This window comes from Haliaeetus leucocephalus, unplaced genomic scaffold, assembly GCF_000737465.1.
Source record: "Haliaeetus leucocephalus isolate CR32 unplaced genomic scaffold, Haliaeetus_leucocephalus-4.0 Scaffold339, whole genome shotgun sequence".
In the NCBI taxonomy this organism is placed as follows: domain Eukaryota; kingdom Metazoa; phylum Chordata; class Aves; order Accipitriformes; family Accipitridae; genus Haliaeetus; species Haliaeetus leucocephalus.
The window spans coordinates 8,136,882-8,156,478 of record NW_010972775.1 but is presented as its reverse complement, the minus strand read 5'-3'; the positions used below and the strand labels follow the sequence as shown (position 1 = coordinate 8,156,478).

Below are 19,597 nucleotides of genomic sequence, written 5' to 3'. Positions count from 1 at the left end.
CTCTTTGCTGATACAAAATTTTGTATCATCATTAATTTCAACTTCATTTAACTGCAGCAGAAGATGTAGTGAATTATATTAGTTTGATGCATAAACAAGTTTTGGATAAAGGTAAGAATAACAAGCCTTTCTGCATCAAGGCCTGATCCTAACAGGTTAAGTGGATAGTTGTGCTGATTTCAATGGAAATGCAAGAGCAATAAAATAACTGCGTTTGCACAGTCACTTTTATAAATGCATGTAATAATCTCCTCTGGAAAGAAAATAGAAAATATCAGTCACAGTCAGCTGCTGGCCAGAGCATGTTATTGCCTGATGCATATCAGCTGCCACTCTCAGGGACATCTCTCTAGCCCCTGGCTAGCTTGAAAAAATACACAACTGTCTTTCCTTCACCGAACACCCAATTTTTTACTCCCTCAGTTGTTTATAAACTCTGGAGACAAAGTGATGTTTTAATTCCATCTCCAGTATATAAACCTGGGAGGGGAGCTATAGGGCCAACAGTGTGCTGACAGCCTGCACTTCTAATGGTATCGCAAGGAGAGCTCCGACGAGTTTTATAGGATAGTATATAGCCCTGTTTATGCTACAAAGCTGCCAAAGAGCATATGTTTTGATGGAAGCTAGGATGTGAAAGAGGATGAGAAGTTTAGTGTTAGGCTTGCTGTTTAATTTTATTTTTGTAATAACATATTTGCTAGTGTAATGGCTAAGTGCATGCAGCGGCCCAGGGGCTGTACTCTGTGACTGGTAGCTGTGGAGGAAATATGTATCAGATTAGCAGCAGTGTTAAAATAGATGCGTATGACAGCCATGTTTAAGTTTTGGAGGACAGACTTAGGGGAAGAATGAACAAGTATGGTTGATGGCTGGGTACCCTGAACAAAGAGTTTTACAAATCTAAACTAAATAAATCCTGCTTTTGGCATGAGCTTCAGTCCATGGCCAAGTTTCTTCAACAGTTAAGCAAAATGAGACAAGCCTAAGAGATGTCCAGCAACTTTGGCTTAGATGTTGGGGTTGTCATTTTGCGAATGCTTGTCCATGTGCTTGGCTGAAGAATGGGGAAAGAGCTCTGGAATCATTCATTCATAAGAACCACTTGTGAGTCAAGTTAGGAGAGTGCATAGGTGTTTGCAGACCGGGTGTAGCCACAGACTCTCTGAGTCGTTTGCATGTTTCTCAGTTTCTACAGAGTGCCAAACACAATAGCCACCCCTTAACAAAGACATGAAATAACAACAAATATAAATAGGGAAAAAAGGGCTTAACATTGTTAAAGTAATCTTTTCTGGCTGCTCCTCTTTTAATGGAATTGCTGCATGTTGCTGTTTAGTGGCTTTGTGGTTAACATGAACAAAACAAAAAAACAACATCAACAAAAATTTCAGAGAATGTCCTGATTAGTTCCCCAGTGCTTTGTCAAGGAAAAAAGCTTCCACACAATATCTTAATAGCTATATGTGAGCCTCCCATTGAAATTTCTGCCAAAGCCAGTTAACTGGTTCTTCTGAAAAAGTTAGCCTTTCAGTGTAATTCCCATGCAGTGTTCAGCAAGAGTATATTAAGGATGTATACTGGGGTGTAGGGGGAGTATTAGATTTGATGAAATGCTGTGTTTCTCTCTCATAACAAATAAACATTTCATGTCTTTTATTAGCTACACAATGTTAATTGTAATGATATGTCTCCTGGAGTTTCCTTTTCTCCTCTAGCCTTGTAAAAGAAATAGCAGGAAAGAATGGAATTAAAATGCATCACATTCTCCCAGGAACTGAGGAGCCTGTTAAATCACAGTAAAAACTAACTAAATAAAAAGACTACCACAGCAAAGCATCAATTTTCCATAAGTTGTGTGAACATCCATAACCACTGACAGCATATTAACACTGTGTTTTGCTTTGCTTGTTTTAATCATGAGAATTCTATGACTTGAGAACTTAACTCCTAATAACAGAGCCTAAACCCTATTAGCATGTTCAAATAAGCATTTGCAGGGAGGCTGTTAAAGATATGTCAACAATATGAGCTCAGCTTTTTTCGTAATGGAAAACACACATAGCTGAGGACCATGTTTTATGTGTCTTTAAAGAGAGCTGGTTCAAATGAAAATAAATAGAAAGCACTAGTAGAGATACTCACAGGGATGATCTGTCCACACACTCCGATGGGTTCGTGTCTTGTAAACGTAAAATAATCTCCATCTGAAACAGATGAGCATGGTTACTCTCAAGTGCAGTTTGACTTGGCAGAACAAAAAAAAAAAAAAAGAGGGGGGGGAAAGCTCTAAGGATCAGCCTTTGATGGCAGTAAAAGAAATAAAGAAGTCATGGAAATGTTTTTTCATGAGCCAGCATGGGAAACGTAGGTTCAGGAGCAACCTAATTGTTCTTTCTGTAGAACAAAGGAAGCAGGCATCCCATCAGAAAGTAACCTGCTTTGTTCCTTGGGAAAGAGGACAAGCTGTACTGCACAAAAAAGGGCAGTAGCAAGGAAGCCACTTACTGGCCTTTGCTGATTTCAGGGTGAGAGAAGTGAAGGCAATTTCCTGAAAGGCATGACTGGAACACAGCAATATAAAGGTATATATACAAGCAGCTGTGAGATAATAGAGTAACATACATCTCACTCATCTTCCATTGAAGACACAGGCAGTTTGAAGTAATGGAATGATATACCACAACCTGTAGATGTGGAATGAAGAGGGGAAGCCTGTGACTGATGTGTAATGGAGCATAATTTACTGCAGAAGACAACAGTAAGAAGAATACAGGGGTCATCATACAGCCATGCTCTTATAGCTGACTTGTAGAACAAGGCCTGTATCAGAAGCAGCCTCAGGCTAAATGGGTAATTAATTTGACAGGGAAAAGTTGCATGCAGCTAGACAACAGAGAATAAGAAAAGTTTTCACAAACATTTTGAGCAAGGTAAAAGTGAATAAATAAATTGAAGGAACTAAGTAACCAGAAACTTGGAAATTATGGGCTTTTCTCACTGGACTTTTGACAGAAATAAAAACATGGGCTAAGAAAGATCCTAACAGCAAAGATGCAGGAAAAGCAGGCTGCATATTCACAAACAGTAGGTGGGGATGGTATGAGGCTAAAGGGAGTTACTTAATTAACTCTCTGATCTGGTAATTATTTTTAAGGTCCTGATGAACAAAAATGGCAAAAAACTCCAGGGGTGAGAGGTATCATTAGTTAAAGTGAGTGCTACGCTAGATCTGTACTCCTTAACTAAAGCACTGTTGAGCTCAGGGCAGCCTGAGTCAGGTCATGAAATAAACAGATCCGTGATTTGGGGTCACGCCCGTGGTCTGTGGGAACCTTTCACATGGCCCAGCCTGCTCAGAGCGGCAGGTTTCTGTGCTGGCTCATTTTGCACAGCTGGTATAAGTGACTGCCATGGGGGCTGATGGAGTTCATGCTCTTTCACAAAGCTGCACGGTTGTTGCTGCTTCAGCACTTGCCTGTGGTCTGGGAGTACATGCTGAGGTTATACATGCTGTGATACGATGTAGGTTTCTTCCCAGTTGATAAAGAGCACGAAAATGACCTGCTCTGTGTGGGGACTGGTTAAGGTATTATCTAACCATCAGCTTTGTTAGCGTGCTTGGCCTACATCTGTGCAAAGTACATTTACAGCACTTTTGTACCTAAATTGAGTCTTGTAGCTCTATAAACTAGCCAAGGCTCAAACCACCTCTGAATTTAGGTCAAATGGTTTTCAGTGAGGCCACAGCTGAAGGAAGGGCTACACTAAAGGCATGAGCTGAATGTGCCCCGTGGCCTGTAGTACTTGGTCGTCTAGAAAATTTTGAATCTCTTTACTTAGAAAAATAATTTCAACTAAGTATGTGAGAATGATGAGGTTACCTAGGCTCAATCGCAGGAGATGATTTACCAGGATAGGAAATGGTCAGACGGAGGAAGGGAGTAAGGAGGGAAGATTGCAGTGCTTTTGCTCCCATTGTCACTGTCCAATGCCAGGGGTATGTGCTTTCCTTCACATGGTGTGAGAGCATGCAGGCAGCTGTGGCCTCTACCCCATTCAGTCCAGAGCTGCAGCCAGCCTTGTTTAGTATCGGGGAAAGGGCTAACTTTGCAACAGGGAGTATGTTTCAGGAACCTGCTTCAATGTCCTGTACTATATATACATCTGGTAACAATAAATGGGTTAATCCATAAAGCTTCTTGGGTTTAAGTAAAGACTTCAACTTGAATTTGATTAGAAATAACTTATTTTCAGGTCTGTTTATTTCTGTACATCTACTTTACAGGATTTGCTCAGCAGAAACCTGAGCTAGAGTAGCTAATACATCAGCTGGGGGCCAGATACAGAGTAATTACGAGAAAGTAGTCTGCAACCAAGACAAGGGACAGAACAGAAGAAATAAAGGAGGGAGGGAGAGAGAGAAAAGAGATTCACATCAGGAAAAGGAGGAAAAGAATAGCTGATCAGTCAGTTTGCTTTGCATTGACAAAATGTCATTGCACCATTTTGATCTCTAGATGCTTAACAGCTTCCCAGTGGAGATGAGAATATTTGTTTCACAAATTGAGATGATCAGTTTGATTTTCTAGGTCATCTTTCACAGATGCTAGCAGCGGTTCACAGACCATAGGAATAATCATCAGACCAGACAGAAGTGAAGTCAAAATACAGAGAAGTATATACCAGCATAACTGTCTTAAGTGCTCAAGAGGCACATAGAGGAGTCAGCTAAAAATACCAGCTTGTAGTCAGTAGTACTGTGAGAGGTGGATTCTTAGCCAGAAGGATGGTGACAACATAACAGTAACAACACAGTTACGTTAGCACTGTCTGACTTTAGATTGTCACTGCATAATCATTGCCACATGGTCTGCGTGCTTCATAACATAAAGTTATAGATAACCTGAACCTGCTTGCCAAGTCAGACAAATGGTGGTTAATTCTACCAAACGTAGGCAGAACATTCTTCTGCAGAGCAGTACCTCCCATGCAGAGTTGCTTGCCCTGCTTTCTTCCACTAGGCTCTAAACAGCTGCCCTTTTTGACACCTACTTCGAAAGTTCATCACCCACAGACTTACTGTTAAGATGGGATATCTGAGGTTGCTTTCTAACAGTATCTTTGTGAATGTATGTGACTTGAAGTTACTCAGAAGCTTCAGATGCCTCTGGACAGGCCAAAGAGGTATTTAAGAGCCACCTCATCGCTAATGTAAAATAAGCTGTTACCATGGCAAAATAACTCAAGATTGATGAAATGAATCACTTTTTCTGAACATTGAGCATAGAAAGCTCCCCTATGCTCAGAAATTAAATAGGAGACTTTTAAGACATTTTAGAGTTTTAAGATTAGTTTAAACAAGTCATGCTAATGACACTTATTCTAAGATGCTATTGCTGATGATTGTTACTCTTATCCTTCTACTAGATGGCAGCCAAAAGAACATTGCCTGAGAGGATCTGACAGTCTGATCCCACATCCAATCTAAAAATTTGTCTTTAAGAGTTTTTTTTTTAATATTCTCAGCTGATGTAAACTGGCATTCTTCAGTGCTCACTGATATTAATAGAGCCAGATCAATTTGCAGCTGCTTAGCACCTGGCCCGAAGATTTTTATTTTTTAATCAGAAAGAAAGCCCCATTTATCCAGGGATCTCACTTTGGGACAGCAATACCTTCCACAGATGGGTTTGCTCAGATTTCCATCAGGAGTCTCTGTCCCGGATATTTGATTTGCATAACAAGCATAATAGTCACATGCCTCATATAGCAGGACACAGCAGACAAGTGGGTGAGGAGAGCTCACTTGGTTCTTTAAGCTGTATCATATATATTGATTTAAAGATACATTTTTGCTTGCATTCAGTTTATTAGTTTAACGTTTTCTAGTCTAGCCTCATTCTGTTTTAATTTAAATCATCAATGCTTTATGCATGGGAGCAAGCAAAGGGCAGTCTGGAGGTTTTAGCAGCTCTGGGACCAAAAGGAATGTGACTGTAAAACGCACTGTTCTTCTTCTACTTGTCTATCACTTGCCTATTTTTATTTTAGAGGAAAAGAAAACCTCAACAGAAACAGATGAAAGATTGGGAGTTTTCAGATTTATTAGCACACTGAACAGAAAGAGAAGCGGATTTAATAGGGTTTTTATTTTGTTTTTTTTGTTTTGTTTGGTTTCCTTTGATGAGCTGATGGTAAGCGAATGTAAAGAGCGCCATTGTTTAACACTGGCCTTGCTCTAAAATAGCTTTATGAGAATGACAAATTTATGATGTGAAACTAGAGGAATACAGATGAGTGTTAAACCAAGAGGAAGAACTAATTGATACCCTGAAAATCTGTGAATGGACCTACAATTCTACACTACTGATAACTGTGTTAGCACTGAAGTTTGCATTTAGGAAGGCATGCTGAAAATGTGCCTTTCTCTCCCCCAGCGTAGCCCACCTCACTGAAAAAAATCAGGGGTTTCACCTGATACACTACTTGAGGACAAGAATAAGCAGAGATTATTTATTCTCCCTAACCTGGCAATGCCTTTTGGTGACTAACCTAAATTCTACGTACCTGTGGGGCTAACAAGTAAGAAGGAGGCATTCACTGACCAGAGAGAAAGAGATCAGGGAACAGGAAATTTGCTGAATATATGAATTTATGGTGTGCTCTGCACTTTTGCATGTTTAAATGTGAAGTGCAAGCAGCAAAACCAGGATTTATGGATCTCAGCCTAAATGACTGTGGAAATCTTCAAGAGTTCTTACAGAGGAGTCTACACCTGAAATACTAATATTGTCATTTCTTTGGTGAAAAGAAACTAGTGATGATAAACATCAGTCAGTATATACTGCAATTTTAACAAGCTGAAACACCATGATGAGTAACTCTGCAATAAGAGTTGCATGATCTGTTTTCCTGCCGAAAATTTTGGGGCCACATTTTCAATTTATATGCTTGCCTAACTTTGATAGTTTTGTGCTTTGCTGTACACAGGCAAGCTAGTGTACTGCAGATACTGCATTACATAATGTAATTTTATGGAAATAGATGGGGCAACAGCAAAATTCATTTACTTTTGAGTGTGCCTTCCTGGTCTCCAGTAAAGTGTAATAAACATGCATGCTCAATGAACAGTGTGCACCACAAAGCCAAAAAGAATCCATAGAATAAGTGTTGGTTTTCTTTACTGTTTTTCCAAAGATTTATTTTATGCAAAAGGTAAAAGATGAGTACATTTATCTTAATGACTGCACCTGCATAAAATCATTCTTTGCTATCATGTGCCATTTTGCATAATTATAGCAGTTGGTACATCTAGTCCAGACTGCAAATGTGTATGTTTGCAACAGAAAATGCAGCTTGTATTTGTTAAATAGCTGGGAGGGAGGGGCAGGAGGAAGAGACTTGTTAAATAAAAACAATGTTAAGAATTTTTTCTTATCTCTTTAGCAAAAAATAAGAGCAGAATAACTAATTTCCTAGCACTCATAAAGATCTATCTCATACGTACCATATAAAACTCATTCCACTGAATAATTTGAAGAAGCATATATAACAAAATATATCTGATACGTATGTACAGGTCTCCATAGTAACATTACAAACTCACTCAAAGTATAAATGAATTTGGATCCAGTGTTAGTCCCAAGTAAAATTATTTGCATAGGCAGTAAGAAGACATATATAAACAAGATATAAATATGTTAAGCATACTGTTTCTTAAAAAGGCAGCTAACACTGTTGTCATGTGTTCCAAGGTATTTGTCAGGCTTATACCACATCCATTTTTATAAGTGCAGCAATATTTAAATGTAGGTATTGAGCTATCTCCTTCTCAGATGGACACATGCAAAAGAAACAAAACACTCTTTGGGGTGTGCATGTAGGGCAGAACAATAGCAGGTCATCTAGTCCAGCCCTTGCTCACTTTTAAACAGCTGCTTCAGCAACATACTACACACTAGAAGACCAGAACAAGGTTCTCTTCTACCTTTCACGAAGCTGTAATCCATTAAGCCATTTGGCCATGAGAAGGTTTAGGTGCATACCTGTGCTTTAATCCCCCTTACCTACAGGAATGGTCATTCCATGGATTTTGTCTGCCCAACCGGCATAATACCTCAGGGTTTTTATGACTCCCTGAAGATCTACATAGAAAGCTTGCAAGAAAGGTTTGCCACTGTTCAGTGATTCCATAGTCTAGAGGACAAGAAAGAGTTAAGAGATATAAGCACAGTAGCATTTTTAGACTATTGTACTTAAGTATTCACTGTCTTAACAGCTCTTCAATCATGACAAAGATTTTAATCAAGACCAACCAGTTACACCTTGGCATAGTCTTAACCCAGAAGGTTCAGAACAACTATCTGATCCCCTTTGTTACTTCTTTTTGCAAATGTGAACAAAAAACATTTTCCTTAAAAAAAAATCTGGTTCCTTCTGGAGTGTTCTGGAATGACTATGATTGTAAGAACATGTGTGTGCATGTGTTTATGTGTCCGTCTTGTGGGTTTGTGTGTGTGTCCACATGCATGTACATGTGCCTGTGTGTATTTTGGACCTAATAGCCACTGTATTTGGTCCAGATACATAAATGCTAAATTGCTTTAATCAGGAGCCAAGATAAAAATGCCTGTCAAGCTAGGTTCTGTTATGTTAATGATAACAGCTGAGAAGGGGCTCCTTGTAACCCCATATTAATGATGTGAATCCATAAAGAGAAGAATGGACATATCCCTCTTTATATAATTGATGTGAATATAAAAATTTCTCTATATGGCTGCCAAGACTCCTGCTGAGGTCTGAGATATCTATACTGTACAGCCAGTTTATTTATTGCCATCAAATAAACAAATTCTCCTCTAGGGAAGCTCATAAATTAACAAGCTAATGTCCTTATTTTTAAGTTAATATTCCTATTTTTAAAAGTATCTTATAAGCTATCCTCTTAGGGGTTCCTAAGATCATTTAGCAAAAAGAATCCAATCCAATATCCTAAGATGTTGAGTAGCTTAACTCATTCTCAATAGCTGTCTAATAGAAATCGTTAAGAATGGGCAAAGTACACCCATGTGTAACACACCAACCATCAAATGAGTTTCTGTAGAGAAGAATGGAGGCCTAATTCTGCACTGACTTATATCCCCAAGAGCAATTAATGGCATTGCCTGCAGTGCAATTCAGTAAAGAACTTGGCTCTAGAAATAAAAATCAAATGACAGGCAGAGTAAACTTGATTTGCTGTGCACTTCCTTCTCCCTGTGGCGATTTTACAGTATACACTGGTGGTAAGATGATTTAAGTGTTGACAAAGCTGGAATTAAGATGTTCACCAGCTTAGTTCAAAGCGCTTGACATGCGGAAAACAACATTAACAATGCCACCGTTTAGATGGCTTCAAACGTGAGCGAAATAGTGCAGTACCCAGAATTCATGTTACCAGTTGAGTGTCACTAAGCATTTTACCTGCCATTTCATTAATATCTGCACAAATCACTTCACTCAGTCTTCCGTTTTTTATTTTAGAAAAGTTACAAGCATGCAAAACAGGCATACATCTGTCTGCACACCCATTCATGTCCAATTTAAAGCTCATTTGAGTCAATTGGAAGAATCTTGTTGACTTTTGTGAGCTTTGGATCAGGTCTTAAGTAGACAGTCAGCCATCTTAGCCACCAAGCTGAGTGTAGTTTTTAAATATAATTCATATTAATACATTTATGAACTGAGTTGCTCTCAGAATGTAAAACTGACAGGTGATTTGACTGTTAATTTTCATGTGCCACTTACAGCAAGAATTGCCCTGTCTCTTTCGACCAAGTCTGCAAGCTTATCCAAAAGTTGGCCTCTTTCCGATGCATCCATTCTCCTCCAGACCGAACCTAGAGAAAAAGCAAGGCGAGCTGCCCTCACTGCTTTGTCCGTATCAATCTGTTAAGAAGGAAGAAAAAAACCAAAGGCACTGAGGTAAATAATATTACCAGGCTTATGAAATTTGCTACTCTACAACCTTAGTCACGTGATGGGTCTTGGAACTGTGATTAATAAAAGAACTGTCCAACAGTGCTATTCTGGACCTGTTGCTTTGATCTATTTATGCATTTCTACCCGTTCATGGGATGCGTTACCTTGTCAGCTTCCTGGATCTCACAGATCTGCTCTCCTGTTGCTGGATTATATACTGGGAATATTCTCCCACTTTCAGAATTTTGCCACTCATTATTGATGAAAATCTAGAAAAGGAAAAAAAGTCATCAGTCCTCCTGCATAAACAAACAGTAATGTATATAACAACAAACTCCTAGGAAAGGCTGCAGATTCTAATACAAAAGAGTTGAAACTTATTTATGCCTGTGAAAATTATGGTTTTCAAGAGTTCAGGTGAAGGGTCAGCCCCTGATGTGTTTCTGTATTCTGTGGCAGCGTCACTGTAGAAGCAACATCAAACTAAATAACTTGGTTGACATTCAGATTTGGTTCAAAAACTGTAACAAGTAAACTAAAAAAAGAAATACCTGTATCAGACAAAAAGCCTTGAAACTGCTGGAGACAAGACAAGGATTTGGAGTAATCATTCAAGTCAGTAAGTAAACATTTGGTCACTGATACAACCCAGTCAAGGCTGAATAATCTCAAACATCACAGTTCTTCAATACACAGTTGATTATGGCTACAGTGATGGCTTGCAGCACAGAATTAACTTGCTTATCTGCTTGGAACAATGGAAATTGTTAAATTCTCTCAGTGTTGACATAATTTTAATTGTCATGGGCAAACCAAATTTGAATTTTAATGGTGTTGACAACAGCTGTCTTGAGAGAGGTAATGACAAATGAGTTTATTTAAAGTAGATTTTTAGTGGTAGCTGCATACATGCCAGCTATTTTCTACTGAATGACTTTCAAGAACAGGATGCAATTATTTATTAGCAAATACGAAAGAAAAACGACTGAGTGAAAGGTTTTCCAGGTATTCTGACTCTTCCTGTCCTTGAAATCTTTCTAAGAATGAAAGTGTTCAAAAATCCAGGCACCATATGGGTTCCTTGGCATTCAGGTATCAATGTTCTTTCATTCTATTCCATGAAATACAACTTCAAATGTGTAAGGGGAGGTTCTGGCCTCATTGAAATCAATGGGAATTTTACCACTGACTTCACTGGAGGCAGGAGTTCACCCCTAGATAGAAGGAATGTTCACCACCCTTTTTTGCATGAGGGGTTAAGCTGTGTTAATAGAGGCAGGGACCTTTCTCTGGTTAAAGCAAAGCAAAGCCCCGTGCCCCATACAGATCCTATGACTGTGGATGAGTAGAAAGCCAAGGGACCCCCTGAAAGATTCAGGAGTCTCGGTTCCAGAGATATTCAGGTGGTAGAAACTGGCCTATCTTTTTAGACCGTGGCTACGGAACAAGAACGAATTATACAGGTCCAGTTTCCTCACAGAACCACCACAGACGCCAGAACAAAAATCTGTCCCACTGATTAGGCAGACTAAACATCACAAACATATCCAGAGTAGTAGTTTGCCACCTCTTCAATCTTGCACTTTCTGCTGTCTTACTACCATGCAATAAAGAGGCTGTTACATTTGTACTGGTACGTGGCTCACGTCAGCCAGATGAGTTCAGGGAGACAATGGAAAACAGTTCAAATGTAAGGATTTCGCTTAAATGGTGTCAGGTTGTTGGTTCCTTTTTTGTTTGCTTTCTTTATAGCAAAATTTGATGTGGCAAAACCAGGACAAAAAATTGACATGGTTTTCACATGGAAATGAATGGAATGTAATACCTGTCTTTTCTAGTCAAAGAATAGTATGATATGATTATAGATCAACTGCTGATTTTTTAGGCTTGGAATAGTACAATGAGGATAGCTGCACCAGCCTGCCAACTAAATAGTTTAAAACTTACTCTAACTCAAGTGTTTACCAGTTGTTTGATGGCAAAAAAAGCATAAGCATCAAAATGCTGGGTGTTTAAGGAAAGAGCATCACCAAAGTTTTAACATATCTGTAAGGAAGGAGGGAAGCAAGTAGAGAGCTAGTTATAAATTGATGAGAAGAAACTGAGCTGGGAAAAAAAAACCCAACACTGTTCTAGCAAAACAAGCAGCCAAGAGAAAATACAGTCAGAAAGCTCAAGAGGAACAGTTGCAACACCAAAAGGTATGAAGTGTCCGTAAAAGAAAAGAACACGGTGAGCACACCGGTGTGCCTGTGCATTTTAAAGTAAAGAAATTGCACACTCATATTTGCACATGAATGTGCATGTGAGTTTTCTGTTACCAGACATGAGCTTGCTCAACCTATTCTCCAAGCCAAATGGAAGCCATTGTAGCTGTGTTCTTCTCAGCAGGGCTTATTAGCTCAGGCTCAGTGCCATGCTAACTGCAGTGACATAGCTTCTGGTTCAGAGCTGACTCATGTCCAGCTGACTGAGGACATGGGCAGAAGGAACCTGTGCCTGCCTGGAAAAGACCCTGGCAACGTAACAACTGTGCATAGAAACCAACAATTACATGTGCTTTTACTTTTATGGGTATGTTTCCATCGTGTTTCCTCATCTTCCCTGTGCCTCTAGCCTCAGCCACTTTGCTGTGTGCCCTTCCATCCATTTCAGAGTCCACCTTTTACTTTCCCCCCAGTTTTGTTTTCGTTGTCAGAGGCAGCGGAACCCAGGACCTACTGCACCATTACTCATCTATCGCTTTCTTTGCACACTGTATTTATCTTGAACCTGTTCATGTCCTTGGACTGTAAGCTCCTCAGACCATGGGTGGTGTCTTCCTGCTCAGTGATTACACTGCTTTGCAAACTGAAGTACTGGTCCCCGTTAGGTCATTTTGGAGCTAACTCAGCCAAAATAAGATAATGACAGAGTCACCAGTATGATCTCTAGTGACTAACACCATAAGCCAAAATCCTCCAGTGTATCATTGTCACTTTTTGGACTGTAAGTGAAACAAAGAATCTCTGAGATCTGTGACCTGTATGGAAGAAGGATTTTGCTGTCATCTTTTCCACTGAGTTCAGTGGAGTTAACTCCATGCTCAGCATGTGGCGGGGTGCACTGAGGAGGGAGAGGAAGGGAAAAAAGCTTGCAGCTTCAGGAGCAGATAGCCAAAGGAGATGTAAGGATGTTTGTTTAAGGTTACAGTATATACATAAACACATAGGTTCCTCGTGTGATCTGTCTTGAAAGAATAAAACAGTTAGGTTGAGTACAAGAATCTGAGAAGCAGTGGCAACCACAATTCAGTACTCTTCCCTTATAGAAGTGGTCTGTTCTTTTTTAAAAAGTTTAAAAAATGTTAACTACACTCTGCTGGGATGAACACCTATCAATCATCACAGGATATGTATTTGTTCTTAAAATACATTTCACCATAGGAATAAGAAATAGCGCCTTCGAATTACAAGAGTGTTGCAATTCATGTTGACTGGAACTATAAGGTGTATTATTTTATTGGATGCTCCATTTATCCCACAGATTTAGAAGCAGCACAGTAATAGCAAATATTTCAGATAGGACATGGGAAGGATCTATTTGGCATAAAGTTAGAGTTGAAGGCAAGAGAAATTGCTACTGTTAATGGTTAATGTTAGTTTCTTCCTGTTCCACTTTCTATAAACAAGGTATTGCCTATACAAGCTCATTACTGTAAACTGAGCACATTTAAATTGGCAGTAAAATCAGAGCATTTACTCTAGTGCACAAATAAAGTACCTAGTCCCGTGTTTTGGAACAGTTTCAAGTCTTGAAATCCAGCAGCTGGCGGCTTTACAAGCAAAACCTTACACTTAAATAATTCACTTTTGAAAGTTTTAGGTGTTCTGTGTCAGGTAGTACCATTCAGCAGATATTCCTACCACCAAGACGCAGATTCTTTTGCAATAAATTTGCATTCACAGGGGCTTTTATAACTCTTCCAGCACTACTGACTCCAATGGCTGTTGATTAAACATATATATCCTGTACATTTAATCTGACTTTCATTATGGCCACTTCGTAAAAATGCCATGAAATGGACAAGCGATGACACATTGTAAGAACAAGGAATCCCTGCAAAGCCTCAAATTGGGTTTTTTTCTGCCTTATTTATAGTGACCATGGTAAAGGCTAACTCTAAATCAGGGAGAATATTTGACAGCAAATGTTCCTATCTATGGATTATATATAACCCATCCTAAACACCAGATGAAAAAGGGGTAACCCTAGAAAAAAGAAGGGCTTGCTTCCACGTAAATCATGCTACAAATTGGACAACACCCAGTGAGTTCATTGTTCAACCTCAATTGTGAAGGCTATTCACATTTACTATTCCCCTGGAATCAATGTTAATTAAGGCTGACTGGGGCTGTAAATCAGCCTTTGGTTTTTACAACTTAATTCAGCATTAAGCATATATATGTAAATAAAAGGTAACTGATTAACCACTTGAGTTTTCCAGGAGTTACTGAGGTAATTTGTTTTTGTTTGAGTCCTAATGTTACCTTTTGTGATTTGCAGTAAGGAAAAGAAAAAGTATATAGTATGTCATGTATTTGCTATGCGGTATTGTGAGTAGTTAAATAATCTGGCCTGTTGGGTGCTATCAACAAAACTGCCAAAATGGAAAGAGAAGAACGCTTGAAAAATTTTGGAACCCATGAACATTCAGTTTGCCATCTACTCTCAGTAGAGCCAATAACTGCAGTAATGTCAGAGCAGGAAGAGAAAAGGCAAACCTTCCTGTTTTACTTAGGTGTCCCTGTCAGTACAGTGATTTGGCCAAGAACAAACCCGACTGGCAAAGCAGACAATGCCTCTTGTAAAAGTGAGGAATCTGGCTGTAGCTGGCACACAGTGGTCGAAGGAGGAAACTGAATACTGTTTGTTCACCAGCAATGTCACCTAAGGCAACATGCAGAACAGGGCAACAGCTGAGGTAGCGGGTGGGTCAGGGGTGTATGTGTGTGGGATGGGGAAGTTTCAAACAGGACTTACAGTGTAATAGGTGCAGTTGCAGGCTCCCAGTTGCCCCTGTGAATGTGCCCTTGGAGTGTCATCATTCTCGTGAGATCTCATTGTAAAGGTCTCTTGATAATTTCCATTCCTTTCCAAATGAAAGATGGAGAGGGCATGGCATTTTCCTAAAAGAACAGGCACATCCCTCCGGGTACTGACACTAACTTCTTCCTCACACACCCATGTTCTCATAGACCTTTAGATAGAAGTTTGCAAGATAATGGTCCCAGCACATATTTGCTAGGTTCAAATTCTGCCTGTGGTTAATTACATACAGCCGCTGTTGACAGAGTTCCATAGGACTAATCAAGGAAGCAATCTGACCCGTCTTACAGGGCACGTGACTGTTCAGAGCCTTTGAGATACCATATCATACAAAAAAGTATACAAAGGAAAAGTAGAATTCAAAGTTATCATGTAAAAATTCAAGTTACTTTGAGACTCTGCTGACATGCAGTTGGAAGGAAATCATATATTGCATTTTGCGTAACACCTGCATTTCAAAAGCATTATGCACCAAGTTCAAGAGCATTTTTGGATGCTCATCAGTTTCGAAATCAAGCCAAGAGGAAATGTTTTTAGCATAAAGCAAAGCAAATTAAGCTTTGCAAATAAACAACTACAATATCTTGTTTAAGTAGCCATCTGTCCCAGTTGGCTTACTAATAATTAGCAACTTAATGTTCATTTCAAACCATGCAGGTAATTGGAGTGGTAAGTATTCAAAGAGAAAGCAAGGTGTACAAAACCAGGCTGAACAATCTAATCTGCAATGCAGTAGTAGCAAAATTTAAAGCAGGGAGAAAATGGATAGGATTTTGTGTTTTCATCACTACTTACCAGTGAGGAAGTACAACACAACTATCTGTGTGCGGGTGTGTATAAATAGAATTAATTAAAATGCAGCACAGAACTAATACCTTCTTTGCAGCTCTTAGTTGAATGAGATTTGGTTTCGTGGCACTACACATTCCCTCTGACGTTCACCCAGGGGCTAGCCCTGGATTTGGAAAATGGAACTGGTTTTTAAATTCACTGTGGATTTCTGCATGCTCACTGCCTCTCTTTTTTGTATTGTCTTCCATTAAAACGTATAGAAAAAAAGTAATATGGGCTCCTTTAATTCATAAGAGTAATCAACACAGGTGGCAACAACGTAACTTTTCATTTCCTTTCTTGAAAATGTTCTTAAATGATGTGTGAGTGAAATGATGATCTACATTCTTAATTTGATATTGCTTAGTGGTGATGTCATCAGACATTTTCTTCAGGCTCCCCAGCTGTATAAGTAAGAACTTCAGCCAGTGGACAGACAGCGGCCTAGCATTCAGCTCTTTGGAGGTGGAATTATTTTCCCATGGATTTAATAAACAATGTTTTTGTGCTGTTGCAGCTCCAGAAATGTTTTTTGGTACAGGAAGGGGATTTTAATGTCCAAATAATAATGGCTTCCCACAGGAGATAAGGTTCTGGATGAATGGAGGAAGGAATGGGAATTTCCTAACTCAATTGATTTAGTAGCTGGTTATAGTTTCATTCCATCAAAGATCTTTTTTTCATATGTGACTTTCTCCTTGGAGATCCTTTGACATTAAATCTGAAAAGATGGGGGAGGGGGCATCAGATGCCAAAGTACTTTATGGAAGAATCACAGCTGTTCAGCCCTCAGCATCTTCTTATTGCTGGAGACATTAAGAAATACATAATGGCACTTTTTGGGGGGGGGAGGGGGGACGGGACGACACACGGGACGGGACAGGACATACAACAATTTGAGAGGCATGCAAAAAATCCAGCAGCAGCATTTCCCTTGGTAAATACTGCATAACATCACAGATACCGGGCACCTGTGCCTCAGTCTGGTCAGGAAATTTCATATCCTTTCCCATCTCAGCAACTTCATTTCCTCTCCTTTGGAAACATTTCAGGAGTCCTAATGATTAGTACAATTGTAAGGGAATGAAGTAGAAGGGATTGCCAATCAGAGGTGCAGCTTGTTTATTTTCTCAGGCTTTGTTTTCCCTCACTTTTATGGCTGTCTTGATACAATAAATCTCTCACATTCTAGCCAGAGTGTGTTGTGGGGCACTCCTGGGAGTGACTGGAAACCAACAGCTGGCTGTGGAATCAGCGAAAACCTGGTTTATAAGTAGGCACTAGGAAAGCAAAAGCCAACCCTGGCAGACTGATTGCTGACTGGCCAGCAATCGATCTGCAGTGCTGTTTTACTTTGAGAAGGGGATTGTTCACATGAACAGCAAGAGTCACTGCTCCTTGCTGGCAGTTCACAAATCATGAGTAACGGGCCACAGACTTTGAGGCCAACCTCCCCATTCTCCGTGCACAATCCTGCTTCTCAATGCAATCCATGAATAAGCCTTGCACTGGGCAGTGCCAACGACTGCATCGCTTTCAAATGATACACCTACATAAATCAAGGCAGGCTGGCTGGCTTGAGCATACAAACAGAAATGGCTACCGTGTCGTTCATTGTAGTTCAGTCACTAGAGGTCTGGTCCCACCCACAGTAAAATAAAAGGAAAAATCCAACTGGTTTCAGCGGGAGCTGAATCAGGACCCCATTGATGAAAAGGAAGCAACGGTAACAGCCTCCAGAGGGATGTTTGTACTGGGAGACAAAGCTGTTTCACTGGAAACTTGACACCTGCTCTAGAGCCTGTGAAGTCTGCTAGGGCCAAACAAAAGCAGAACATGTTAATTTTTATTTTTCTTCTTTGGCTGCTGGGTTGTCCTGGCTCCTTCCCTGACAGCCTCCCTACCTCCAAAAAAAAAAAAAAAAAAAAAAAATTTAAAAAAAAAAAAAACTCTTTTCTAAAGCTGTGTGTGTTTGGGGGTGTTCAGGTTTTTTAAAAACTCATTTGGACCTCAGTGCCAGAAGGATAATGTCATGGCTTTTAGACATGGTCTACCATAAATGGGGGTTTCCTTCATAAACCCAAGCTTGCAATTTCATTCAAGAAATCTAGAGTCCAAACTTCAGAGTGTACTGAGAGGGTTGGAAAATTTTAAACATTTACAAACATACTACAGCAGGAGGATCAAAAAAGTGGAATCAGAAATAAAATGCGTAAGTGAATGAGGCTGCTCTGGTTTTGCTGTCAGCACAGCAGTACGTTGAAATCTAGTAGACTTATGCTTACGCAACCTGAGTCCTGTGCCAAGGGTACATGTCCAGATGAGAAGACTAGAGCGTTCAGCTTCTCTGGATGTAACTGGTAGCAAGGCCTGAGCCAATCCTACTGAAATAAAAAACAGCCCTTGACATCGGTGGACTTTGTATCAGAAGCGAAGCATTTAAATAGGTGAACATATCAAGGTCTCAGTGACATTTCAGCGTGGAAATCATACGATCTAGCACCTAATGGCAGCATCTAATGCAGAAGCTCAGTCTCTTTCCAGTCCCTGTGGGGTGGGAGGAGAGGGAGCAGCACTCCCTCAGGGCAGCACCTGCACCTCAGGTGGGCTCAGCCACCCCCATCTCTGCCCACCTCCCATAAGGGCCTGTCTCTCCAGTGGCTGCTGCACTGGCCCACTCATCTAGACATCTTGTTTAGGTGCCTAAAGGTGGATAGAGCGAGTCCCCCACGGAGCTAGCTCACAGTATAGGTTTGGGGAATGGTACGCTAGGAAATGGGCATGACTGGGAGGAGAAACGGAGGGAATCCAGGGTCTCTGAGCAGCAAATGGAATTGGAGAAAGGGCTTGAAGCTTCCTGTCAGTCTGCTGTGAAAGTGGAATGTAACATGATTTTTTCTCCCCTATGTCCCAAATCCCTCACACCAAATGCTTGACCTGCCTGTCTTCCTGTCTTAATTAGTCTTCTGTCTTTCTGGGAGTTGGGTCTGTTCTTTTGCAAATGGCAGCACATCAGACAGGGGAAACCTGTCATGTTTATTTTCTAAGCTGTAGGGGGCACCCATTTGAAAAAACTCCCAGCTTATCTAAACGTCTTTGTTTGTATGATTTTGAATTAGGAAGTGTGAGTAATTAGTTAAGAAGATTAAATAAGTCTTAACAACATGCGGTAGCATGCTTACTTTCCTCCTCCCCCCACCAAGTATTTCCTGCACAAAACCCAGGCTGCCAAACTGTGATGATACTCTTTTCTATTTTAGTTTCTCACTGTGCCACATGCTGATATCGCATCAGTTATTTCAATTCAGTCTCATTAAAGGGATTATTTTGTGCCTGGTTGTTCAAGAAAATTAATCTAAAGAGAAGAAACTTCAGATTGTATTGTCTGTTGAACTATACCCACCACAAACATTTTACTCCTTTTAGCTGCCTTATTAAACCTGCGGGAAGAAACTTTACTTACAGCACATAAAGGCCTTCCTCAAAGTAATTTCTACTTTTTTTCAGTTAATGAAGAATTTATCTGCTGTTAGTAGCACAATACAGGAGCAATAACACTTTCTCATAGCTCAGATAGATAGTACTTCATGTATTCCTAAGAAACTAAGCTCCCAAGCTTTACTTATCCTTTCACTTGTGAGGCTCTCTAATTGCTGGAGAAGAACATTTACTGTCTTGCTTAACTGCATCAGAAAACATTGTTTCTGAAGCCCAG

At 40.0% G+C, this 19,597-nt stretch overlaps 1 protein-coding gene across 3 annotated transcripts in view; it reads right to left on the bottom strand.

The window, feature by feature from the left end:
- The window catches only part of ALDH1A2 (aldehyde dehydrogenase 1 family, member A2), a 57,155-nt gene that overhangs the window by 22,920 nt on the left and 14,638 nt on the right, over window positions 1-19,597 (bottom strand). For 2 of the 3 annotated variants that reach the window (XM_010571765.1, XM_010571766.1), the window contains exons 2-5: window positions 10,128-10,232; window positions 9,790-9,930; window positions 8,070-8,199; window positions 2,146-2,207 (exon numbers count right to left, since the gene is read on the bottom strand). In XM_010571765.1, coding sequence (XP_010570067.1) covers window positions 2,146-2,207; window positions 8,070-8,199; window positions 9,790-9,930; window positions 10,128-10,232 — 438 coding nt within the window. Of the gene's footprint in view, window positions 1-2,145; window positions 2,208-8,069; window positions 8,200-9,789; window positions 9,931-10,127; window positions 10,233-19,597 lie in introns of those variants that run through there. The other variant, XM_010571767.1, reaches the window with a different exon arrangement.